Genomic DNA, 20,155 nt, shown 5'->3' with positions numbered 1-20,155 from the left:
TAAACTATAAACTGTGTCATGTACAAGGTAGAAGCCCACTGAGTTATAATATATTTATCGGAGGCAACCTGGCCACACACGGTGGGTCATCGAAGTGGCTTATGATCATACGTGTGGATTAATAGTAGCAGCCAAAAAAAATCGAAACTCACGTTTCTAAATGTGGAGGGCAAAAGCGGAGGGCCCGGAGTCAAATCCACGCGCCCATGGGGGGAGGTCACACAAACAGGTGTCAGGGTCGGCATCGAACCCACGGCCTACTGCATACTCGGTGAGGGCGATAACATCTCGCCACCACGGCACATACATTGCGGGCAGCAGAGGGCCGTGCAACAAAATCCATTGTTGCGCTCTACCCAAGTCTATGCTCCTTATTTTCATCACTCTACTGCACAACAGCTGTCTCCCCGACAGACCTGGTCTTCACCTGAGGACGGCTGCTTGCGTTGTGGCCGAAACGTCGTGAGAATTATTTGATTATGTTTTCTTTTTATTATTTTATTATTTCCCTTCTACGTGACTTTACCGAAAGAACCAAAAAGATGAATCCCTGCAGTCACGAAAGCTTTAAATCGAAAAATTTGCACAACAGCTCTTAATTATTTGCCACGTGCTTGAAAGAATTTTGCAAAAAAAGTTTACGATAATCATGTAACGCGTCTTTATCTTGTTTCGACCAGCGTGGTGAAGTATGATTAAATAGCCCCCACGACCCACTTGGAGTGCGGGAAGGCCAGCATCCGGCAGTGGATTGACACAAGAGCAGTTCATGTACGTAACCTTACATGGTTCAGTTTATGTTGGTGTTATGGACCAATCTTATTTTCCGCAGCACTTAATACATTTTCAAAAAGTAGCTGACATATAAACTTTATCTGACATTTAATGCGACTCACTCGCCATGAGGATCACTGATATATTTGCTGTAGGGCAATGATTCCCACATGTGGTCTGCAAAACTTTGGCTGATATTACGAAAAAAAAATTCACAAAACATATTTTTCCAATATTATTCGTGACAACAACATATGGCTTTTGACTGAATATGCTGATTTCTAACTTGATTTGAAGCTTTCGTGACTGCAGGAATTACTCTTCGGTTCTGTCGGTAAAGTCACGTAGAAAGAAAATCAAATAAATAATAGAATACGACGTTTCGATTGCAACACAAGCAACCGTCATCAGGTGTGAATAAATGCAAGCTCGGAGAGACACACATATACAGAGAGACAACACAGACACGGAGAGAGACGCATACGAGAGAGAGAGACACAGAGAGAGAGACACACACAGAGAGAGAGAGACACACATGGGGGAGAGACACACAGAGAGACACACATAAACAGAGAGACAACACAGACACGGAGAGAGACAAACACACAGAGAGAGAGACACACAGAGAGAGAGAGGCACACCATGGGGGAGAGACACACACAGAGAGAGAGAGGAACACATGGGGGAGAGACACAGAGACACACATACTGATTTCTGTAATTGGTTGCGGACGTCATACTATGTGACATTGGTGCATGGTGGTGCTCAAAACTTTGATGAAATGGTTGACAGTGGTGCGTGGGTTTATACAATTTTGGGAAGCACTGCTGTAGAGGACGTCTCACGTTTGACAATGCAGGAGAGGCTGATTAATAACAAAATAAACTTGTAACGCGTACAGCAGTTGCTCACTCTCGAACAGAGATAACTATTCCGATACGCGAGTAACAACTACAGACACGCGGGAAGACGGCGGTCACGTGGTGAGCCGGCGCCAAAAGTTGCCCAAGTTCTGCAATCGTCAATATATGAAGGTGTTATCGGCAAAATTAATGAGCGTTTACATGTCGGAGTAAACCAGAGCACCCAGAAAAATACAACGCGTGCCGGGGGGGGGGGGGGACATTCTATCCTACAAAAAACGAAACAGGTGGAGTCGATAATTTTGCTGTACCGCATTCTGGTGGTGAGCCAGGGTTATGCCACGACATTTGTTTGATCCACAAACCCTCGCCTCCACATCGCTAGATTATGTTGAACTTCTTTCGCACCGTACGTGCTCAACGGTGCTAATCGGAGGTTGCGAGGGAAGGATAACAAACTGAACACCAAAACGTGCATAGGGGCCGTCCATAAATGACGTCACGCACCTAGGGTGGGGGGGGGGTTCAGACATTTGTGACGATGTGTGACGAGGGGGGGGGGTTGAGAAATGTGACGTCACATCAAAATGCGCAACTTTAAATAAATATAGACAACACGTTCTACTTAATTAAATAGACTTTTTAATAAATGTTTTCTCCGACAACATCAGAGTGCAGCGCCACATTAATTACGCACTACAGTGACAATAGTTTAAAGCGATTCGAAGCATTTTTATTTTTCTTGGCGGGGGGCAGAGCTTTGTGACGTCATATTTGAAGGGGGGGGGTCTGACTTTTTGTGACGCCGTGTGACAAGGGGGGGGGGGTCAAAAATCGTCCAAATTCGCGTGACGTCATTTATGGACGGCCCCATAGCCACCACCGCCGCCTGGCTGAGATGAAAACAAGCGTTGCTCGTGCAGCAGGGATTCCCCCAAAGTCACGAGCCTTGGCCGAGGAGGTACAGAACCCACGGAGCCCGCTGCGTTAGCCGTGTCCACGGCACTCACTCCCTTGCGCGCGCACCTGATGCGTTGTGCCACTTAAAGGGAGAATCCGACACCACGTCTTCCTCTTGTGGAAATGATTGCGATTTGAAGTCAGCCCTCGTGGGCTGTCTGTCAATCCAAAGGGCACTTGACGTGAACAACATCAAACAATGTTTGAAAAGCATCTGCATAAACTAGATTTGAAGTTTTCGTGACTGCTGGGATAACATACTCTTTGGTTCTTTCGGTAAAATCACGTGGGTGAAAAAATAAAAAATAAGAATAAAAATAAAAATAATCAAATTAAATCACGACGTTTCGGAAGCAACACAAGCTTCCGTCATCAGGTGGGGCAACCACAGTAAGAAACAAACAATTACTGTAGTGGGCAAAAAAATAACGTCACCACAGAATTTGTTGTTTCTTACTGTGGTTGTCCCACCTGATGACGGAAGCTTGTGTCGCTTCCGAAACGTCGTGATTTAATTTGATTATTTCAAAAAAATGTTTTTTATGTTTTTACCTACGTAACTTTACCGTAAGAACCAAAGAGTAAGCATCTGCATAATCTGCTTATTTTTTTCGGTCAGTGACAATCCGTCACAGAATTTACTTTGACTCACTTTGGCCGTACAAGGTCAAGTCAGGACTCATTTTAAGTACAAGAATGCATCGACACATTGGATTGAATTTGGCCGATGTTCGACCGAGGACATTTTACCTGGGCCCCAAAACAACGGCGACTGCGCTACTCAGGCGCAGTGAACGGTGCGACCCCTGCTGGACACGCCGTTCTGCAGTCACCGCCTCACAGGAACTACTCTGAAGCCTCAGGCAGCGGCAACCAACTCAACAAGAAGTGCCATTTTAGTAAAATTCGATGAAAAAAAAGATATCAATATTTCAAGAGCCGCACTACATGGGAATGCGAGACGGCCATTCATAAATAACGCTTGATACAGCTATCGTGCTGTGACGGTTCCACCTGAAGACGGAAGCTTGTGTTGCCTCCGAAACGTCGTGATTTTTTTACTTTAATTAATTTGAATTTTTTACCTACGTGACTTTACCGAAAAAAACCTAAGAATATGAATCCTTGCAGTCACGAAAGCTTCAAATCTGGAAGTCCTAAAAGAGCCAATCGCGGAGCCAGGATTTTCAGGTGGGGGGGGGGGCAACCCCTCCAGCAATGAAAAATGATAGAGGAGTTGTTAGTAAGTAAGGACTTGTCCCTTTGCTTTTTATTCGACGCGTGTGCGGCGATGGCGCAGCCATCGATCGAAGGTCGAATTCGAACCGCGCTGTCTGATCTGCATCGCGCTCGTCGACTGTAGACGCAAACTGCGCACAATTCTGTAAGTCACTTCTAACCGCTTTGCCGTTACTTATTAACCAATTATGGACTCAGACTATTGTCCTATCGTCTCATAGAGTCCCTGGCAAATAATATTATGCTACACAGTGGCAGTGGGGGTCTAAAAAAATGTAGATTTATTACCAATTTCGATCGGATCATTGGGGGGGGGGGGGGGGGGCGTGCCACCCCACTCCCCACTGGCTCTGCCGGTGAAAAGAGCCACATGGGGCACCAGAGCCGGAGGTTGGTCAACTGGACTTCCATGGTAAACTGGGCTTCCATGGTAAACTGGCCTCCAATGGTAAACTGGACCTCCATGGTAAACTGGAATTCCATGGTAAACTGGGCTCCTACGGTAATCTGGAATTCCATGGTAAACTGGACTCCCATGGTAAACTGAACTTCCATGGTAAACTGGACTTCCATGGTAAACTGGGCTTCCATGGTAAACTGGACTTCCATGGTAAACTGGACCTCCATGGTAAACTGGACTTCAATGGTAAACTGGAATTCCATGGTAAACTTGACTCCCATGGTAAACTGGGCTTCAATGGTAAACTGGGCTTCCATGGTAAACTTGACTCCCATGGTAAACTGGACTTCAATGGTAAACTGGGCTTCCATGGTAAACTTGACTCCCATGGTAAACTGGGCCTCCATGGTAAACTGGGTTCCCATGGTAAACTGGCCTTCCATGGTAAACTGGACTCCCATGGTAAACTGGGCTTCCATGGTAAACTGGACCCCCATGGTAAACTGGACTTCCATGGCAAACTGGACTTCCATGGTAAAATGGGCTCCTATGGTAAACTGGGCTTCCATGGTAAACTGGGTTCCCATTGTAAACTGGACTTCCAAGGTACACTTGACTCCCATGGTAAATTGGGCTCCTATGGTAAACTGTACTTCCATGGTAAACTGTACTTCCATGGTAAACTGGGCTTCCATGGTAAACTGGGTTCCCATTGTAAACTGGACTTCCAAGGTACACTTGACTCCCATGGTAAATTGGGCTCCTATGGTAAATTGTACTTCCATGGTAAACTGGGCTTCCATGGTAAACTGGGTTCCCATGGAGCCGTAGGTTTGCGACCCCACCGCTCTCGAGGCAGGTCAGGGCTACGTCGATTGCTCTTTCGTTGCAAACATATTTCACGTTGGTCCATGTCGGGTTCCGTAAAAACCGAACAGGAATCAAACCCGGAGTTTACACGACTTTTAATTCCCCCCCTCCCCCCGAATCGCTAAAATGTCAGTTTAACCAGTGGCAAATAAAATGATTAGCAACAGTAGCTACATATGCTACGGGCCCCGCACTTTCAAGGGCCCAGCGCTAAATGCTTTCAAGCTATCAATTCCGCTTCAGTGATTCTGCACTTGCTCTATTACTAAAGTACTATACCGCCTTCAACTTTTATGAACGACTGGATGTTTAAGGTTAGCGATTTGTCGTATTATCTGGCTGTATAGCAAATGAAAGAATACAATTACTTTACTATGCAAGTAAAAAATTTGTGTTTTAATATTTATGTGTTTTTTTTTTATTTAGGGCCCCGTTTATAACAGATGCTAGAGGCCCAGCACTAGCTTAATCCGGCACTGAGTTTAACACGTGAGCTTTCGCGATCAATATTATCCATAATAATTGTTTTTGTTCTCTTGCTGAAATATAAATGTGTCATTAAACCCGCCACCACCCGGCACAGCCAATTAGTAAGGTTTGTCACGTAAACAGAACGTGCCAATTCGTTGCTAGTTCAGCGCACCGGTGTGTTGGCAAGTAAACCCACAACATTTACAATTCGAGCACGACGTTTCGCCAGCCATTACAACCACCATCATCAGGCGGACAGCCAGAGTAGTGTTTACTATCCAACAACAACACAACGGAGTGCTGTGCTCGTAAACAATTGGCATGCTTTGTTGTTAACGTGACAGACTTCACAATTGGCTGTGTCGGGTGGTGGCGGGTTTAACGACACATTTATATATTTACTCGATTTCACCCAATAACCTTTAATTATCGGTAAAATGTGAAATTGTCTCGCGAGCCTGGGTGGACACCCTCCCTCGTCCCTTCCCCCTCCCTCGCTTCCTCACCCCCTCCCTCGTCCTTCCCCCCTCCCCCCTCGCCTCCCCCTCCCTCGCCTCCCCCCCTCCCTCGCCGCCCCCTCCCTCGCCTCCCCCCCCCTCGCCTCCCCCTCCCTCGCCACCCCCTCCCTCGCCTCCTCCCCCTCCCTCGTCCTTCCCCCCTTTCCCCCTCGCCTCCCCCTCCCTCGCCTCCCCCTCCCTCGCCTCCTCCCCCTCCCTCGTCCTTCCCCCCTTTCCCCCTCGCCTCCCCCTCCCTCGCCTCCCCCCCCTCCCTCGCCTCCCCCTCCCTCCCTCGCCTCCCCCTCCGTCGCCTCACCCCCTCCCTCGCCTCCCCCTCCCTCGCCACCCCCTCCCTCGCCCCCCCTCCCTCGCTTCCCCCTCCCTCGCTTCCCCCTCCCTCGCTTCCCCCTCCCTCGCTCCCCCCTCCCTCGCCGCCCCCTCCCTCGCCGCCCCCTCCCTCGCCTCCCCCCCTCCCTCGCCTCCCCCTCCCTCGCCACCCCCCCTCCCTCGTCCTTCCCCCCTTTCCCCCTCGCCTCCCCCTCCCTCGCCTCCCCCCCCTCCCTCGCCTCCCCCTCCCTCCCTCGCCTCCCCCCCCTCCCTCGCCTCCCCCCCCCCTCCCTCCCTCGCCTCCCCCGCCTCCCTCGCCTCCCCCCCCTCCCTCGCCTCCCCCCCCTCCCTCGCCTCCCCCCCCCTCCCTCCCCTCCCCCCCCCTCCCTCCCTCCCCTCCCCCCCCCTCCCTCCCCTCCCCCCCCCTCCCTCCCCTCCCTCCCCCCTCCCTCCCTCGCCTCCCCCTCCCTCCCTCGCCTCCCCCTCCCTCCCTCGCCTCCCCCTCCCTCCCTCGCCTCACCCCCTCCCTCGCCCCCCCTCCCTCGCCACCCCCTCCCTCGCCCCCCCTCCCTCGCCCCCCCTCCCTCGCCCCCCCTCCCTCGCTTCCCCCTCCCTCGCTCCCCCCTCCCTCGCTCCCCCCTCCCTCGCTCCCACCTCCCACCCCCCTCCCTCGCCCCCCCCCTCCCACCCCTTTCCCCCCCTCCCACCCCTTCCTTTTCTTACCCCCTCCCACCCCCTTCCCTCGCCCCCAGCCCCCTCCCTCGCTTTCCCACCCTCTCCCACACCCCTCCCACGCACCCCCCTCCACACGCCCCCCCCTTCCCCACGAGTCACGTGCGCATGCTGCGTCACGTGACGAGACCGCGCCTCCCCGCGGAAATGGCGGACGGGGACGTGAATGTGGACGGAATCATCGCGCGCCTTCTCGAGGGTGCGGGCCGCGACCGCCGGGCCGACACTCGCACCGCGGCGGGACCCCCCCCCCCCCCCCACTACCACCCCCACTACCACCCAGCGTCGCTCCGCCGTCACTGAGCGACATCCTCGAAACCTTCCTGCTCGCAACCCCCGTTGCTCACGTCGGCTTGGGCCTTGCACTTCTTCCTCGGCTCGCGACTCCTCGGCCTCGCCTGAATCGCCCTGCCCGCGCGCGGCCTCCCTCTCCGCCGCGCGATTCCCTTCGCTGCCCCCCGCCTGCCCTGCCCCTCTCCCATCTTTGCCCTTCTCCACCCACCCCCCGCCGAGTCTTGCCCTTAGTTTCCTCCCTCCAAAGTTGACTGCAGTGAAGAGTGGGTGCTGAATGTGGTGTGGAGATAGTGCAGTTAATGCGAGTGAATGATAGCGCTGTGGTGGGGTTCCTGTTGTGTTTAGTGGTTATTGTGCGCGTGTCGGTTAGTGTATCGTGTCTGGCTTGTGTTTGGGCTACTGTGGTTCATGCATTGGGGATGGTATGTTGTAGCACACTAGATGTGTGGTGTGTAGGTTGTTGGTATTGTGTATCGCGTGTGTTATTGTGCCGTGAAGTGGCTATTGTGCCGTGTGTGGAATGGTGGTGGTGGTTCGTAGTTAATGTAAAGGTTGTGTGTGGTTATTGTGTGTGATGTGCCATGTTGTAATGTGGTTATTGTGCAATGTATAGACGGTGGCGGTTGTGTAGTGTGGGTAATATCAAGGTGGTGGTGTTGTGCTCATCGTGTGTTGTCCCGTGGTGTAGTGTGGTTATTGTGTGGGATGTGTGGTTATTGTGCAATGTATAGACGGTGGCGGTTGTGTAGTGTGGGTAATGACAAGGTGGTGGTGTTGTGCTCATCGTGTGTTGTGCCGTGGTGTAGTTTGGTTATTGTGTGGGATGTAGTGTGGCTATTGTGCGGGATATAGTGTGGTTATTGTGTAGTGTGGTTAATGTCAAGGTGGTGGTGTTGTGCTCATCGTGTGTTGTGCCGTGGTGTAGTGTGGTTATTGTGTCACACAATAACCACACTACATCCCACACAATTTGTGTGGGATGTAGTGTGGTTATTGCGCAATGTATGGGCGGTGGAGATTGTGTTCGTTTGGTTGACGTAAAGGCGTGGCGGTGGTGTGTTACAGTGCGAGGATGCCGCCCTGGGAAGACCGTGCAGATGACGGAGGCCGAAGTGCGTGGCCTGTGCGTCAAGTCGCGCGAAATCTTCCTGAGCCAGCCCATCCTGCTCGAGCTCGAGGCGCCGCTCAAGATCTGCGGTGTGTCCCGAGAGCACATACACCACTCCACGTTCACGTGCCGGGAATCGGCATGTTCTGGTGAACGACTTAATTTAGTGCTATGCTCGGCCCAGGAGTGGTGTTGCAAGTTGGTGGTCATTGAAGTATGACAAGAGTAAAAAAATAACTTTCGACCAATATTAAAAGATAAATGTGAAAATACAATTGAGTAATACGTAGAGATGGAACAACTTCCCAACACGATATATTACATATGCCTGTTATCATGTGACACATTTCTAAGTGTCAAATTTGATGTGTACCCACATCTTGGTGACATTGATTGTACATATCTTGAGAGACTAGGATTTGCACATACCTATTGGTACACAGCAATGTAATAAAAAAAAATCTAAGTTTTCATAAAATAGTATTAAAGTAAGCTTAAATGGGTTAACCCATTTAAGCTGTTACATTCCATTGCTTTTCTGTAATGCCCTACTTAGGTCAGAAGTAAATCTACAGGAAAAACATTCACTTAGACATTGTTTAAAACTTTACATAGACTTCTGAACTCAGAAGATTAATCATGACAAAGTTGTTGTGGCAATGAATACCACAAGGATGCGTCAGAGATGACATTGAGAAAGCGTGAATCGGACCAGTGTATTAAGAGCGTTAAGACCATACATGGTCATAGCTTACAGTTTCATCTGTGCAGTGCAGTTAAAAATAAATTATACCCCGTTGATTGACAGTGTATTAAAATTTAAAGTACCGTGCTGTTTTGCCAGAGGCTATAACCAGGGCTTAATTTCTCACTGAACATTTTCCAGGTTGTTGGTTTACCGCAGTAGACACATGATTTCTAGCCAAACCAGAGCGAACGTTTTAGTGGATGAATTCTTTTCTAGGTCACTGTCCTTGACATTCCTGGTTGAAACTGAGCCCTTGCTATAACACTGCATGCTTGACTTGGACTTTGGTTACTATATCAATAAATTACACTTTTGACTTAATCATAATTTGTCACGTTACAACTGGGTGATTTTTTTTTAGTAATGTTATATGCACCTCTGTTGCATAGGTGATATCCATGGGCAGTACACGGACCTGCTGCGGCTCTTTGAGTATGGAGGGTTCCCCCCCGAAGCCAACTACCTGTTCCTGGGCGACTACGTCGACCGTGGCAAGCAGTCCCTGGAGACAATCTGCCTGCTGCTCGCCTACAAGATCAAGTACCCAGAAAACTTCTTCTTGCTGCGTGGCAACCACGAGTGCGCCAGCATCAACCGCATCTACGGCTTCTACGATGAGTGTGAGTCCAGCTACTCGTTATCTCATCTTGTGTGAAGATGCCTGCAGTATTATGTGACGGAAGCGTGAGAGGAGAAATGCTCAACCCTGAAGACCGCACTAGCAGTGCGAGTGCCCAGTAGTTGGCATTCATGATCGTTCATCACGGAACGTTAACGTACGTTTCATGCTGCTCAAATTTGGGAGATGCAAAACGAATGTAAGGAATTCGGCACGCACTTAGATAATGTGTAGGTTTTTGATAAAGTTTCAAAGTTGTTAAATTTCATGGACTACTTTATTTAACAGCGGAGAACTTAAAGCACGATATTTGATACTTATTGAGGAAGCATATTCCCCGATGGCCAATTTCACACAACCAAAACTGTTTTATTTTTCTAGGTAAGCGGCGCTTCAATATTAAATTGTGGAAGACCTTTACGGACTGCTTCAACTGCCTGCCGATTGCAGCAATTGTTGATGAAAAAATATTTTGCTGTCATGGAGGTGAGTTCCTTTGTTTTTAACCACTTCCTCTAAATATGAAATGCACAACATAATTGTTCAAGTTTAGGTTAATAAGTGTGAAACCCAGATTTATTATGTTATGTTGCGATGCTGTGAAATTCTGTAATTCTGTGCATTGTGTTTGATGGCAGGGTTGTCTCCTGACCTACAGTCCATGGAACAGATTCGCCGAATCATGAGACCCACAGACGTACCAGACACTGGTGAGAGATTTTTCATCAAGACTGAATGCTTTCTTTGTGTGGTTTCCAGTGTTTTGGCTAATTACATTGCAGCATTACAAGCTATATTATGGGTGAAGCATGTGGGCTCAGCGTCTTGTGATCTCTCTTTGGCGACGCAGGCCTGCTGTGTGATTTGCTGTGGTCGGATCCCGACAAGGACGTGCAGGGCTGGGGGGAAAATGATCGCGGTGTCTCCTTTACGTTTGGGGGCGATGTGGTCAGCAAATTCCTGAACCGTCACGACCTGGATCTCATCTGCCGTGCCCATCAGGTGAGCGCGACCAGTGGCACAGGTTGCGCATCCTGTAGCTCCCCAAACTAAACCACCTTAGTTATGTAGCCTCACGTTACACAATTTTATAAACATCTGCTTGTATGCATTCACTCTTTTTTGCAGGTTGTCGAGGATGGATATGAATTTTTTGCCAAACGACAGCTTGTCACCTTGTTCTCCGCCCCCAACTACTGTGGGGAATTTGATAACGCTGGTGGCATGATGAGCGTGGACGAAACACTCATGTGCTCCTTCCAGGTCTGTAACTGTTAATGCCACGCTGTGCACCGGCAGTTTTCTACTCACTATTTCAATTCGTGTGATAAATGAAGGCTCGCTAAATCGCAATTTCAATGTTTTCTTTCAGATCCTTAAACCTTCTGAGAAAAAAGCAAAGTACCAGTATGGGGGTATGAACTCGGGACGTCCTGTCACCCCACCCAAGGCTGCCGTTCCCTTACCAAAGAAGCGATAAGGCAGAGGAGGCCGCTGGGCTGAGTTACACCCTGCGTCATTGAGCAAAAGTGTCGAGCAGGATGGGCTGCACGCTGGGGCGAATGTCGCTTAAAGTAGCATAGAAGCTAAAGCATGTTTGCTGAAAACACTGACCCTGAACAGAAGCCTGCATGCAGTGTCATTAATTCCACATTCCAAATCGCTTTTGCTCGATGATGCTTACAATTATTTAATTGTTCCTTTTGTTATCTATGTTATATGCTTTAGTACTTTTATGATTGCTTTCATTTGGCAAGTCAGTCTTATTTTCAATCTTGCTCACGTGCTTGAAAAGAGGTTGTACTCCCCTTTTTAAGTATCGATTGTAATGTTTGGTTTTCACTCTGAACATGTTAAGCTCCATTACATTTTAAAGCTACTCTGCAGGTAATGATTGTTGAATACCTTTTGTTCAACAATACATTTTCAGAGGCTACTCTTGTTTTTCCTTAAAACTATGCAGTTTTGTGCAATGTTAAATTTTCAGCGCTAAATTTTCTATCTTTGAGTCCATGAAGTTCAAATTTAAGGGTATAAAAAAGGTTAACTGGACAAACAACCATGTGGGTATTGGTGCTGCACTACTGCAATGTCGGATATGCTTCGTGCATTTCTTTCCCTTCGGTGTTGAAGTTGAGCAGAGGAGGTGCATTCTAATCATCGAGTGGCTCACGTATACCACCTGCATTACGGTGCCTCACAGTTGGGCTTCGCTGCTTGTGGAGGAGGAACGCGAAGGCTTCATTGTGTAGTGTCAACACAGCTCCAACAGAATAGGCCAGTTCATACGAGTAGTGGATTCCTCGAGTCTGTCAACAAATATAAGATTTTATTTGAAAATCTTACCACAAGAAATTGAAAGAGGATATGCATGAAACAAGCAAGGGGGGTGTGGTTGTACATTAGTAAAAAAATAATAGACTTTTTCAGATTGTCGTATTTCTTGCACAAAGTATGTTATTCAGTTGTATGCTTTTCCATATGTATTACACAGCTCTCGACATTCCATTATCCATTAGTGATCCTTAAACCAGTAAACTGTGGTATGGTGTAATAAAAGATTAATAACGCACCCTCAACAGAGTCCCATTCCACATAAATGTCACGATTCCATTTGTGTTTGATGGGTATAATAATTTGCTGTGCTTAATAATAATAATGTGTATCCTTGTCGCATTGTGCACTTAGTTTATACACTCCCATTGTTTTCATGTTGCAGTTGTAAATACTGTAGTGACCTGTTTTCCCGTGTTGTAATGGTAAATAAAATATTTAAGGTAAAATCTCTTGAATATATTTTTTGCAACATGGCATTTTTCTCGTATGAATTTCCTTCATGAATCAGCCAAAGGCTATCGCTGTTTTCTCCATTTTTATGCGCATTATGAAGGAATGTTATATCGAAAACTGAAATATAAAAAACAGCACTTTCAGGAGACAAATGGCAGTACCAATCCGGTACATTAAAACCAAAAATGAAAATCGCAGAAGTGGAGGAGGATGAAAACTTCACCGACGAATGTACCTTGTTCCACCATTGCAGCAGAAAACGGATTTGCCAAGGCCGTCACCGTGGCCTTTATAACAAACAAGTTTTGGCACTACGAATAAGAGCTTCACAGATGTAATACCACAACCAGTAACATTTTTTACAATTATTACGTCTAGGCCTACCAGGATGTCTTTGAAGTTTAATGAACATACTTATAATGAAGCACAGCTGACCTAACTGATCTAAAGAACTGCCAATGGAGGGTGTATGGTTACAGACTTTCCCATTGGGCCACACAATAACAAAACACCATCGGCAAATTTGTGTGTGCACTGCAGCTGCCAGCACCTGCCTGGGACACAGTAATGCAAACAGCTTGTTAAACCAGACCTAGATTTTGTACCCAGTGGCAAGTAGTATGGTTGGCAGGAGCACTGGTGCCAGAAAAGAAATAGGCTCTCCTGCCCAATTACCTCTTAATTCGTAGCCTCGTCACTGGTGCACTTGCAGCATCTGCACCCTCGATAGCTACGCCACTGTCTTCACCCACTGTTCTGCCTGAAAAAAATATATATATACAACTGTGGTTGCACAGACCCACTTCCATGTGACATTAATTTCGTCAGGCCTATTGCCACCCAGATGATTGCAAATATTGCGCAAGAGCACGGCTTATTGCTGTTATTGAAAGCGGCCTGCCTTGCCCTGCAGTGTTCGTTTGTTACCGCTGGGTGGCTTGGGGTTGGGAAACATCGCCGCTTGCTGGTGACCCATCGGATCAAGTCGGCAAGTGGTGCACACGAACCCGGGTCTCACTTCACAGAGGACTGAATAGTCCGTGGATTTCCTCGCAATAACCAGCACCGCTACGACGACAAACAACAACGATTACCAGTGTGCTACCCTAAGCAAGTACTGCACTGAGAAAACAACAAGACATTTACAAGTGTTTACATTTCGATACGTTTTCAGTAAACTTTTACGATGGTATTTTATCACGGACACCACGCACAATGCTATGAAATACAAAGTAATTTTCCATCCTTTTTTTGCTGTGGTAAAAAAAATCAAACCCATTTTCAATTTGTAGAAAAAGGCATTGAAGCTTAGGCAACACGAGTGGACGATAAAACACATTCCTGTTTAGGGAGCTGGTAGGAACGTTGGGTTGCTCGGTCAATGGCCAGGGTCAACGGCGGCGTGATGTATTCCGCAAATATGGCCGACTATGAGGGCGGCACAAGCCGGCGTTAGTAGGTTAAACGTTGAGTTTTATAAGGGCACCACGGGGTGACCAGCCCCTCCCCACCCAGCCCCACCCCTCCCACCCCCCACCCCAGCCCCTCCCCACCCCACCCAGCCCCTACCCACCCTCCCCTCTCCACCCAGCCCCACCCCTCCCATTTTTGGATGCACGACGGACGGACGGACACAATAATCCCCTGTGGGCTGGTGGAACCAGGTGGTTCCTACCAGTAACAGAAAGGAACCTCCCTGCATCGATAAGCAAAAAAAACATTCAGAAAGCATTCAGGATTTTTTCCGCTACCCATTACATTACACGTTAGGTATCCCACTACAGAAATATAAACCACGTCTTGCCTTAGTTGAGCAATACACCTTAAGAAACATGTACTTGTTCTCTGCAATATTGATGTCTTGTTGTCTTTGTTTTGTCATTGCTGCTCGGCTCACGCACCACGGATCTCCCTTGTAAAATAGCCAGGAAACTGGCGAAACGGGACCATCCGCGTAACAAATCGAATAACCTTACACAACCTACTAAAGCTATTAACGCATCTCCGCCGACTTGTGGGTGCTCAATCACTGCTGCACACAAAACATCGCAACGTGCAGCAGCTTCACGAATATTTCCCTGTCCATGTTAACTCGTTGACAAACACGCGTCCTCGTGAGCACGCCCACTGGCTGTGTGCTGATTGTGTCTGCAAGTTGGCAATTTTATCATTAAAAGTAAAAAAACTTTCTTGTTGGCATTTTGACACTGGTAAACTTTGGCAGAGTTGACAAGGTACACGAATAATTAATCGTGGTTTCTGAAATTTACTATAAAGACTCCACGCTAAATCTTGCTTTCCATTAATTTAAAATACCAAGGGGTAGTGAGATAATCGAAACGTATTAACCTTTCCCTGTGTTGCTGAAATTTAAATGCGTATTGATGAAATGCCACGGCAATGCGTGAACACAAAGGCCAGCAGCGCATGAATGAGCGAACACTCGCGGACCGCTCCGTCACGTTGGCGTTAACGCAGCGGCTTGCGGTGAAACTCCTTGCGTCGCGGATACACGTGTCTTGGGTTACAGGTGAGTGTCGGTGAAGACCGTGTGCTCCTTGCAGATGGTGAACGCCTTCATGGACTCCAGGAGTTCCTCGTCATCCCCAAACTGTGGCGGCACAGACACATCGAACAGTGGGCTCCCGAGGTGGTACCGGCACACGACCTGAGAGCCAACGTGGCTGCAGCAGCACGTGCTTACGGTGCTCATCATGCCGCTGTCCCGGACTCGGGGCCGCATCAGCGCGTCCCAGAGCGGCTCCTCCAGCAGGGACGTCGCCTCGGCCGTCTCGACGAGCCGGCTGGCGCCGTGGTGCAGCGAGTCGTGGGAGCACGCGCGACACAGCGGCGGTGCAGCCGGTGGCGGTGGCGGAGTGGGTGGGCTCAGCGGCGTCCCGCGCGGGGGCACGTGAATCACCGAGACGCTGTGCCGTCGCGCGGCCCTGCCGCGCTTGTGCGAGCTAGGGCTTGAGATGCGCGTGTCCGGCAGGCCCTGCCGGAAACCCCCACGAGATCCGACTCAGCACCGGGGTGTGCGATTTGGCACATTTTCAGCGGGGGGAGTGGGAATAAAATTGGCAGGATTCAATTGAACAACCCTGACTGACCAGCGTGGTGAAGTATGGTCAAATAATCCCCATGACATACAGGTTGAGGAGGCCTGCAATTGTTTACTCATGCCAATGGCAGCAGAAGTGGCTCTACCAGTCTATGGAGCCCCTCTCGAGGGTATATTTGGCCTGCAACCATGCTGGCCAGACAACCGATGAATTGTGGTGTGTACTGGAGGACAGAGACGGGCGGCTGGTGGGATTGAAGAGCCTGCCCATTGCTTCATCTGCTGCGGCGGGAGTTCGAATCGAACCGGTGACCCGCAGCATCCGTTCATCCAAAAATAGCTTGACATATAGATGAAAATTATAATTGAACACATAAAAGGAGATATTGCCTGATTGTGTTATATTCACTTTTAAATCAATAACCAGGCTCATGTCTGGCATTGTAAATTAATTGTTTTAAATGTATCCCGCTCAAATGGGTTCACAAGACGATTTGCTGCGCTCCCGTCTCCTGTCCGCACAGTTTGGGAGTTTGACGATCTTCCATGTTCTCTGCCAACCCTTGCATCCCAAAGCGCTGAATGAAAGGCATGCACCACCACATGTCCGGCGTCCCTCCATCTCAAGTGTGAGGGACTCAGAGTGAAGACGGTGTTTCCTGTGCAAGATCAATTGCCCAAGGATGTCCACGTGCTGCTCAGGGCCACGGGATCACGTCCTGGTCTGGCTGGTCATGTGATCTCCAGTAACCTTAGCATGAAAAAGTCAGCCCTGGCTAAGCTCCCAGTCTTCAGTTTTAACAATGAAAAATCGCCCACGGTGGAATCCCTTTACCGAGTGGAGATCGCATGGGGCTGTAAGTAGACTGAGTTCAAATACAGCTCTCTCATTTTTGGCAAATATAATAATACAAATACATTAACATCCACACATTTTTGTCAGATTTTGTAACAACATCAGTAATAATACCACTAAGATAACAATCTTAAAGATCGTGATTTCATCACCAGAACATGTCATGAATTCGCCAAACTCATTGCGGTTCAATGGAGAGCACATCCGCCTCTGCAGGCTATCAACCCTGGTTCAAATCGCCGTGTGCCCGTGCGCACATTCAGTGGGTTACGTTTCGGGGAGTGAAACAATGTTGTTCACAAGAGCTTGGACCTCGAGTGAAAGCGATTCCTGTTCCGTGTCTTTAAGTGGGTGCCATGACGTCATCGGCACAGGCATGCTGAGAAGCGCTTTCACTCGAGATCCGAGCTCCTGTCAACAACCTGAGGATGCTGGATGTGATCTGCAGCGGAACGTCGCACCCATTTGAACGTCGTGAGATTACTCACCAACATCAACATCGGTGGTGGTGCTGCTGAAGCAGTTATACATTTGGCCACGTTTGATTCACGTGACACTTTTATTAATTGGCTGTGTCGGGTGGAGGAGAGTTTGTGGCAAACATTTTTACGGGAACTGTTGCAATATTTCAGTCTTAATAATCACAGGTGAAGCAAGTGAAAATGTGGTTTTAAGTCGCCAGAAACGAGCACGGCAAAACTCAACATTTCCACGCATCTCAGCTCAGCTTGCACCGTCGCGATTTGAGGTGAGCGGCCTCGCTTGGTTTTATCTGAGCAGCCCATGCAGAAGCGCAAAGCACACCAGACCCCCATGCACACACGACCCAGGCTTCCATAAAACTCGTTCAGAGAAACTTCAAATTTTTCTCAAGACTGCGGACAATGCGCTCAGTGAGTACGAGACGTCACTGGGAGAAACAGTGGGCACAGCTGTGCTTTGTTTTTCTTGCAAAGGAATACTTTTATATTTTCAATAAAATAAATGGTAATTATCTTAATGGACGGGTCACCCCCATCTATAGAATCACACGAAAGAAAACAATGGAGGAAGAAACTCTTGTTCTGGTCAAGAATGTGGATTCAAATCCGTATAATGACATATTTTTCCCCCCCTTTATTTTACGTTTTGCCTTTCAATGACAAAGCCCCGTGAAGAGAGGCATGCAAGTGAAATCGTCTTATGGAAACCAGGCTGCTGCGACCGTGGCGCCGCGTGGGTACCTCGTTATGGAACGTGAAACTCCGCAAAGTGATACTACTTGCCGAGCCGATGGAGTCCGCCAGGTGGTTAAACTGAGAAGCCAAACACGACGCGCACGCCATAATGCAGCAACGGTAGCGGGTGGTAAAGCCAGTAGCACTGCATGACATGGTAAAAACCGACAGCATGTTATGCAGCACATCGCAGTGTTACACAGCACAGGAGAGAATGGTAGAATTGCACTACCACTCATTACAGGACATCATCGTGTAGTAAAGTATGGCAGAGCACAGTAGAGCATGATAAGAGGCAGTGGCATGGTACACCACATGAAAGTGTGGTAAAGCAAGTTACAGGCAGGAACAGGACAGCAAATGTGTGGGAATGTGGTGACAAATATGAGGATGGAAGGGACGAGACACGGCCACACCTTACCAAGTGTACAAGGCGATGGTCGGGCACACAGAGAGTGTGTGGAACTTGCAAAGTGGCAGAAGCAGAGAGACACTGGTCATGGAGGCTGGAGCCAGGACAGGAGTCCTTCATCTTAGCATGACAATGGAGGCGGAAGCGCATGGGTGGCAGTGGGAAATAAAAAAAAAATAGATACCACAGGACATTACCGGTGCAGTCACAAGAATAGGAAACATCAAAGTGCACAGTGAGCACAGTGCGTATTATGACTCTTTTACATTTTAACACCAGAGACACTGATGGTGCCTGCGATTGTGTTAAACGTTTGCCAGAGGGCACAAACTTGTATCCTGGCTGACGATGACCCGATATAAATTGCTCAAGTAACGCTCGAGACAGCACCCGGGTGACGCGGCGCAGGTGAAGGGACCGGCGAGCCCGAGAAAGCGCAGCGGGGTGAGGGACGCACCAGGAGGTTGTCGGAGGACGGGTAGACGCAGAGCGGCATCATGCTGGCCTGCGCGTGGCGGGAGGCCAGCAGCGGCGGCCGCTGGCGCGTGTAGGGCGGCTTGCGCATGGCGCGGCGCAGCAGCAGCGCCAGCACGACGGCCATGAGCAGCATCCCCACGGCCGAGAGCAGAGACACGAACCACAGCTCGCTGTAGAAGTGGGGACCTCCATCCGGGACCCGCCCCCCAGAGTCCTGCGTTGTCTCCCCTTGGTAGGGAATAAAACAGAGTCCAGTGGCATCTCAGCTAGAGCGCTGCTGTGGCCTGACATGACCAACCGCGTGAAGTATAATGAGGCCGTGGGGAGTTAAGTAAATGGCCGCACCTATTCCAGTGGCAGTGTTGTACGAGATGATGGGAGAACTGACAGATCCCATTTCTGTTGTGCAGGTGACGCGAAACTGGAATACTGAGAAAATAAGAAACACACAAAGACAGGGATGTCACATTCAGCACATAAGCTGATTTCACAACTCATCTTTTATAGTGACTAAATGCAACTGCAACTCATGGTCTATTTGAAGAGGGGAGGATCAACATCATTAACAGATATCACTTTCCAATAAAGTTACCACACACTTGTGCGCACACAAAATAAAGTTCAAGCCTGCACTTCCCAAACACACACACACGTGACAGGGGATGGACAGGAATAGTGTCTGGCTTATGTCCTGGGCCCAGGGCTTGTGTCCCATGGACAGGGTTGGTGTCTCGCTCCATGCTTACTTTTGTCTGATGTGCGTGGCAGGCTGGCGGAGAGGCTGAGCCCTGCAAACACGCGCGTGCCGCCCTCGCTCAGAGCGAACTCGCGCAGCGGCCCGTTGAGGTGGAAGCTGGCGCTCCAGTCGACCGAAAGCACCGTTAGGTTGCTGCTCACGTCGAATGGCGCCACAAACTCTGGGGCTGTCAGGACAGTGCGCGTGGTCAAACATCACCCGTGCAGCACCAGAGTTGTTGTTGCAGGACACCGCTCCTCAGAGGAACGTCACGTGGACACACGTAGTGGTGTTGGTTGGAAAAGTTGGGATTTGCAGTCCACCACATCTCGACATGATCATTCATCTAGGAGGTACTGCTTGACACCAGTGTCAGAAAATTACCCACGGTCCCCGTTTCCTACTTAAATGGACAATTGAAAACATGGTTGGGTTGCTTGTATAGAGGGCAGTGCAATATACCAAATTTTCAGCTCGAAAGGTAAAAAAAAAGATGTAGCCTAATTATTCCACAAATAATGACAAATATCTCTACCATGAAAGAGATGCCGTATCGCCTGCTCTCACGTGGCTAAAGAGGTAAGGTATGTTGAACTTCTTTCACACTGCACGTAGCGAACTGTGCGAATCGAAGGTGCGGGGGACGGAAAATAAACCCAACACAAAGAGCAGTTGGAAAAAAAATTAGTTTTCAATCGAGATTT

General features: G+C 48.9%; 2 protein-coding genes across 2 annotated transcripts in view; one reads left to right on the top strand and one right to left on the bottom strand.

Moving 5' to 3' along the window:
• Positions 1–7,200: 7,200 nt before the first annotated feature.
• On the top strand, positions 7,201–12,685 carry LOC144719765 (serine/threonine-protein phosphatase PP1-beta catalytic subunit). Its single transcript, XM_078595946.1, has 8 exons — positions 7,201–7,332; positions 8,493–8,624; positions 9,673–9,903; positions 10,284–10,388; positions 10,541–10,612; positions 10,753–10,904; positions 11,031–11,165; positions 11,275–12,685. Exons 1-8 carry the CDS (start codon positions 7,242–7,244, stop codon positions 11,380–11,382), a joined length of 1,026 nt encoding a protein of 341 aa, XP_078452072.1. The 5' UTR covers positions 7,201–7,241; the 3' UTR covers positions 11,383–12,685.
• Positions 12,686–14,300: 1,615 nt separating this feature from the next.
• The window catches only part of USH2A (usherin), a 119,764-nt gene continuing 113,909 nt past the window's right edge, over positions 14,301–20,155 (bottom strand). The window contains exons 67-73 of the mRNA XM_078595944.1: positions 19,462–19,638; positions 19,061–19,144; positions 18,696–18,943; positions 18,248–18,358; positions 17,833–17,904; positions 15,397–15,687; positions 14,301–15,303 (exon numbers count right to left, since the gene is read on the bottom strand). Of these exons, the coding sequence (XP_078452070.1) occupies positions 15,217–15,303; positions 15,397–15,687; positions 17,833–17,904; positions 18,248–18,358; positions 18,696–18,943; positions 19,061–19,144; positions 19,462–19,638 (1,070 nt within the window). The 3' untranslated portion in view covers positions 14,301–15,216. The remainder of the gene's footprint in view (positions 15,304–15,396; positions 15,688–17,832; positions 17,905–18,247; positions 18,359–18,695; positions 18,944–19,060; positions 19,145–19,461; positions 19,639–20,155) is intronic.

This window comes from Lampetra planeri, chromosome 7 (genome assembly GCF_965212315.1).
Source record: "Lampetra planeri chromosome 7, kcLamPlan1.2.h2, whole genome shotgun sequence".
In the NCBI taxonomy this organism is placed as follows: domain Eukaryota; kingdom Metazoa; phylum Chordata; class Hyperoartia; order Petromyzontiformes; family Petromyzontidae; genus Lampetra; species Lampetra planeri.
This window is presented reverse-complemented; position numbering and strand designations above follow the sequence as displayed.